At 52.3% G+C, this 6,347-nt stretch overlaps 1 protein-coding gene across 1 annotated transcript in view; it reads left to right on the top strand.

Moving 5' to 3' along the window:
* The first annotated feature begins 1,427 nt into the window (after positions 1–1,427).
* The window catches only part of RAD23B (RAD23 homolog B, nucleotide excision repair protein), a 54,324-nt gene continuing 49,404 nt past the window's right edge, over positions 1,428–6,347 (top strand). The window contains exon 1 of the mRNA XM_054031724.1: positions 1,428–1,611. Within this exon, the coding sequence (XP_053887699.1) occupies positions 1,546–1,611 (66 nt within the window). The 5' untranslated portion in view covers positions 1,428–1,545. The remainder of the gene's footprint in view (positions 1,612–6,347) is intronic.

Here is a 6,347-nt window from a genome sequence, read left to right as displayed (position 1 = left end):
TGCTTCGGTGTGTAGATTTGTCACATCTCTGAGCAACATAGGTCTGTAGTGTAAACCTGGCCTTAGGACTTGTCTACACTACACAGCTTTTAGCGACATGGTCGTGCAGTGTAGCCACTGTTTGTCCGCTTGCCTGCTGACAAAAAACTTCCACCCCCAACAAGCAAGCACCGTTTGCATTGTCGGCGGGAGACTTGTTGTGTCAAAACTTTTGTCTTTCGGGGAGAGAGGGGGAAAGGCTAACACCTCTGAAAGACAAGTTTGTCGTTCAATTGCCAGTGTAGACATAGCCTTAGAGTGTCACAGCTAAATACGAGATCCAACAGATAGACTATGCACTCACTAAGGGACCATTGAAGGTGAATTGGCCCGTTAACAAACCTGTAGTCATAGGACGAGAAAAGGGTGGGGGTTAATGGGTTACAGAGAGAGAGAGACAGATATATTTAAGCTCCATTGAAGTATACTGAGACAGAGGATTGTTTTATGGGGGCATCATAAAAAGAGTATGGTAACACTTTTGCTAAAATATGGGGGACAGGTGCCCTCCATGTGTAATGCTCATCACAAACCCCCATGTGCTCACGCTCCTGTGTATTATACTGTACAACACTCTACAGTAGTAGCAGCCGGGCAGAGGACCCTGGATCCCAGCTCCTCCTCCAGTCTCAACTGCTCTTCATTCACGCCCAATCCCAGAGAGCCCCGCAACTGCCGCTTCCCTCCTCAATCCTACCTCCTTCCAACAGCCCCTTCCCCCAATCCCAGCCCCCCACAGTCCCAACCCAACCCTAACCCAGCCCCCCTTCCCAGCAGTCCCAACCCTAACCCAGCTCCCTTTCCCCCAATCCCAGCCCCCCAACAGCCCCTTCCCCCAATCCCAGCCCCCCCAGTCCCAACCCAACCCTAACCCAGCCCCCCTTCCTAGCAGTCCCAACCCTAACCCAGCCCCCTTTCCCCCAATCCCAGCCCCCCCAACAGCCCCTTCCCCCAATCCCAGCCCCCCCAGTCCCAACCCAACCCTAACCCAGCCCCTCAACAGTCCCAACCCTAACCCAGCCCCCCTTCCCCCAATCCCAGCCCCCCAACAGCCCCTTCCCCCAATCCCAGCCCCCAACAGTCCTACCCCCAAACCCTGCCCCCGAGCAGCCCCTTCCCCCAGGTGGACCCAGCGCAATTTAGCCCCGCCCCCTCCCTACCAAGCAGCTTCTCCCCCGCCAGCCGAATCCCTCCCCGCACATGCGCAGCGGCCGTCACCCGCCTTTCCCCTCCCGCGCCTGCGCACGGAGCGTCCCTGCCCCTCTCCCCTCCCCCTATCTTGTGCAGGGGGCTGCGGACGCGAGTCATGATGGCGGCGGCCAGGCTGTGAGCCGCGAGAGCCTTTCCCCCGCCCGCCCGCCCGCGCGCCTCTCCCGACTCCCCCCCACCCCCCCACGCGCGCGCCGAGCGGAGTGAGCGGCCCCGGGGGCCGAGGCGGCGCGAGCGGGTCCGGGAGGCGCAGGCCGCGAGCGCGGGGCGGCCGAGCTCCGGGGCGGCGCCCTCGCCATGCAGATCACCCTGAAAACCCTGCAGCAGCAGACCTTCAAGATCGACATCGACCCCGAGGAGACGGTGCGCGGCGGGCCGGGGCGGGCCGGGGCGGGGAGGCGGCCCCTCGCGGCGGGCGGGGGGCGGGCAGGAGGGTAGGCCCCTTTGGGGAAGAGGGGGGAGGCTGTGGGGCATGGGGGTGCGGGGGTGGGCAGGCCGGGGGTGGCTAGCAGCTGCCCCCGTTTGGGACTAGGGGTGACCCTTTTTGCAGGGCGTGGGTGGCGTTAGGGTGACTGGTGCGTCTCTGCTGGGTGAGGCCTGTGTGTGTCTGCTGGGCTCGGTGCCTGTGGGGAGACTTCATTGCCCGCCCTGGGGGGCGGGTTGTAGGGGCTGCACGTCTCTCTTGGGAAGTGTGTGTGTGTGTGTGTGTGGGGGGGGGGGGCTGGGTGTGAATTGAGACCCTGCTTCCCGTAGCAGAAGCTTGTGTGTGTGTGTGTCTGTGTGTGTGGGTCTGTGTGTTTGTGTGTGTGGGGGGGGATGATTCTAGTAGTTCCTTTAGAGTTTCAGTGGCTGCTCTGTAGTGGGGGTGCATGTGTGGGGTGACTCTATTGACAGTCCCAGTGAGTGCTGGGGGACGGGTGCTACTGCAAAGTCCAGTGGGCCTGATGTAGGTGCATTGATATTAAAGGGGGGGGGGGGGGCGAGAGTGTGTGTGTGTGTAACTAAAATGAGGGTTAGGTACTTAAACTCTCTCCAACCTTGGAAGTGCACAACGTTGCCTTTTAAACTTAGAGAAGAGTGTGGGTCAGCCTCTTACAGCTAGTTTTCCCATGTTACACCCATACCTACTGCCATCTTCTAACACCCCACTGGGATTTCAGTGGATCTTCCCCAGGCCTTGACCATTAGGGCTGGGTAATGAAACCATGGAAAGACCTCTGTGCCTCGCTATTTCCCTAGGTCTGATTGTTTAAACACCCCTCCCTCCCCACGAAAAAGAAAAGATAATTGAGTGTTGTGAAGGGTAGCTGCAGCTTGCTCACAGGGGTGCTTGGGTCTAGACAAGTTGGCTGAGAGAGATTGTGAATGTCTAATTGAAATCTACCCAGCGGAGTCCTTCACAGGCTTAAAACACTAGCCTTTATAATTAATCCCTACCCAGGGAGCCGCTTTCTCTCTTCTTATTTCCCTTCTCCCCTGTTCATCATATTGAGTGAATTGGAGCAGTTCTGAGGTCCTAGGAAACCTCAGCAAAAGGAGAGGATTAGAGGGGGAGGTTTGCCAGCCACACAAGCTGTGCACGTGAGACTGCAAAAAGTATTGCCTAGGTTGGGGTGGGGAATCTTTTTTTCTATCGGGGCACTGACCCACATAAAAAATCAGTTGCGGGTCACACAGCCCCGTCGGGGGGCTCAGAGGCTCGGGGCTTCCCCTAGGCTCCGGGTTAGGGCCAGATATGAGGGTTTCAGGGTGTGGGACAGGGCTCCAGGCTGGGACGGGGGTTGGGTGTGGGAGGGATGAGGGCTTCGACTGGTGGGTGCAGGCTCTGGGGTGGGGCTGGGGATGAGGGGTTTGGGATGTAGGAGGGGGCTCTGGGCTGGGGCCAAGTGGTTTGCAGTGCGGGAGCAGGCTCAGGGCTGGGGCAGCGGGTTGGGGTGCAGGAGGAGGTTCAGAGTGTGGGCTCCGGGAAGGTGTTAGGGTGTGGGAGGTAGTTCTGACCTGGGGCAGGGGGTGGGGGTGCAGGGTCTGGGAGGGAGTTAGTGTGTGGGAGGGGGTTCCGACCTAGGGCAGGGAGGTTGGGGTGTGGGCTCCAGCCAGGTGGCACTTACCTCAGATGGCTCCCAGTTGGTGGCACAGCAGGGCTAAGGCAGGCTCCATGCTGCTGCAGAAGCAGCCGCCAATGTCCGACCCTTAGACAGAGGCGCAGCCAGGTGGCTGTGTGAGCTGCCCGCAGGTGTCGTCCCTGCAGCTCCCATTGGCCATCGTTCCTGGCCAGTGGGAGCTCCGGAGCTGGTGCTGGGGGCAGGGACAGAATGCTGATGGCCCCTAGGAGCAGGGGCAGTGGGGACATGCTGGTAGCTTCTGGGAGCTGTGCAGAGCCCACCAGACTTTTAATGGCCTGGCAACCCCAGCTTCCGCCCCACAGTGAGGTGAGCTGGCGCTCATGGCTCCAGTCCCTTGGAATGGGGGAGGCGCCGAAGCTCAGGGCTTCTGGCCCGTTGCGCAGAAAGTTACCACACGCCAGTTAAAATGAAGCAGTCGACCAGATCCTGCCCATGTGCTGTAGGTTCCCCACCCCTGGGCTAGGTGTTGGAGGAGGGGGAAGTAGAATGGTTTCTCCAATTAACAAACATTGGATCGCTGCATAAGTGTAACTGAGCAAAGAACTTGCTCCAGTAGATATGGGGCTTTGTATACACACAATGATTCAGTAGAATTATGGCTAAAAATATGACAAGATTTTTTTTGGATATCTTATGTCAAATTATTTATCATGAAACCATGATCTTGGTAACTCTGCAGCAATAGGGTTGGAGTATTAAAACTAGCAAATTCAGTAGAAACTTGTTGGAAAAAGTATGCCAAACATTAGAACAGTTGATGCTACAGTTGTAATGCCAACTTTATAAAAAAACCATGCTCATGAGGCCTGTGTTAAAAAAGCAAAATCAGTTTAAATCACCAAATCCTTTAAAACAGGCTTGTTAATAATTTTGGTTTCAAAGCTGTTTTATTGGTTGGATGTTCCTTTTCAGTCTAATTTTGAAAATGGCCCTTTATAGCACTAAGTGTACTAGTGCCCAAACCAAATGTTAGACTTGTGTTGAATCAAAATGTGTTAACTCCTGGGAGCTTTTGAAATATTACATTTAGTCAATTCACTGTTTCCATGTACTCAATGCTAAAGGTAGGTTTGATTACTTGGAGCGCTGCCCTGTACTGTGACATGGCCAAAATTATCTAGTTAAGATAGGCTCAGGAAACTTATGTTTTAAACCTCCTACTATTCTAGCAATTTATGGCCACTTCTTTAACTTTTCTTATACAAGTCAAGCTTAAAAGAAAAAAAAAACAAACAAAAACTGATGTTGAGTGCAAAGTAAGAAACACTACAGATTGTCATTAGAAGTATTCAACCATCAGAAGTCTGGAAAATATTTAAGTATACTTTCCACTCAGAACATGAAACAACGCAATTTATATTTTATATTAAAATAACCCCAAATTCAGTAACAATTTCAGCATTTTGCATAAAATTCTGACAATATCTCCCTTATAAAAGAACAGGCTCACATAACCAAGTGATTGAGTGTTGTTGCTATGGTCCTGAGTTAGATGTTGGTGGTACTTTTTTTTTTTTTTTAAAGTACTAGCATGGTCTGAACTTGCACTTTCTAATTACTAGACTTGAAGCAGGACCTGTCTTGTGTCCATGGAGGTACACTTCTGAATTTATCAGGTAGAAACTATAGAAAATCTCATCTGGTATAATACTTGGTTTAAGAAAGTTTTGGCTAAAGGCCTCATCGTTGGAGAAGTTCTGTAGGGTCTGCATTGAGGGGAAATACTTGCCATGCTTTGTTCTGGCCTCTGGATTTTGGGCAGTCAACTTCTGGAACAAATGTGTAAAGATCATATTTACACCCCTCATTCTCTATGGAAAATTGTTTTGCCAGTTGGAGCAGGTGGCTGAAGTTTTGCTGGCTGAATACTTGTAATGCATTCTGGCTGGTTCAGGATGAACAAAAGCCTCTGTTTATATAGTAGTTGGTACTCCTGTTTACTGACAACCTTTGATTGAAATGGTGAATGCTTCTAAATGTACAGCAGTGTTGGGTAAAATGTTCTTAAGCTTCCCTAATATGTTGAATGCTGGCCTCAATAATTCAACTTAGTTAAGTTATGTTTAACTTATATTTTACTAGGCTATTGAACTAAATCTCTCGTTCTAAGCTTAGAGAAACGCCAAAAATGTCACTCTTCTTCCAACAGTGTCTAGTTAACATTGTCTGGATTCTCCTGTGCTAGCATTCTTCAAGGAATGCCTGTTTGTTTAAGAAATGTCTTTTTAAAAAAAAGTTGTGGAAGCTATTTTAAAAACAACTTTAGGACAAATTTGGTGTTCATGTTAATTTTAACAGTAAAATATAAATATAACTACCGTATATACTTGATCATAAGCTGGTTCGTTTATAAGCCGACCCCCCCAGGATGGATAAGTAAAAATGGAAAATTTTTATGACCCGTTCATAAGCGACCCTATAATTCAGGGGTCAGCAAACTTTGGCTCCTGAGCCATCAGGATAAGCTGCTGGTGGGCCAAGATGGGTTGTTTACCTCCGTTTGCAGTCACAGAGGTAAACCTAAGTAAACAAAGTGTCCCCGTGTGCCAGCTGCTTACCCTGACGGGCCAGGACAGCAACTGGTGGGGAAATTTTTTTGGGGGGAAAAGCTGGGCGTCAAGGGAGTAACCCCTGTGACCACCCCCCACATGACTCCACCCCTAGCCCGAGACCCCCACACTTTCCCCATCCCTTCCCACTTTACCTGGAGAGGGCTAGGGGAGGATGTCTCTGGCCTGGCTGGAGCTGCTCCAGCAGGCTGGGCCAGGCGGCGCGGTCGCGCAGCCTGCTCCGGCGGGCCGGGCCGGGCGGTTGCTTCGGAGGCTGGGGGGAGAACAATGTGGCCGGAAGCGGAGAGACTCTGGCCTTGCCTCTTCCCTTCTGGCTCTGCTGACTGTGCTGCCTCTCCTTGCTTCCTCTGTTGGGGGGGAGGGACTGTGTCCCACCTCTCCCTCTCTATACCCGTTCATAAGTCGA

The sequence above is a fragment of the Malaclemys terrapin genome, chromosome 6 (assembly GCF_027887155.1).
Source record: "Malaclemys terrapin pileata isolate rMalTer1 chromosome 6, rMalTer1.hap1, whole genome shotgun sequence".
NCBI lineage: Eukaryota > Metazoa > Chordata > Testudines > Emydidae > Malaclemys > Malaclemys terrapin.
Note: the sequence above shows the minus strand (reverse complement) of the source record. Positions and strands in the feature narration are given on the sequence as shown.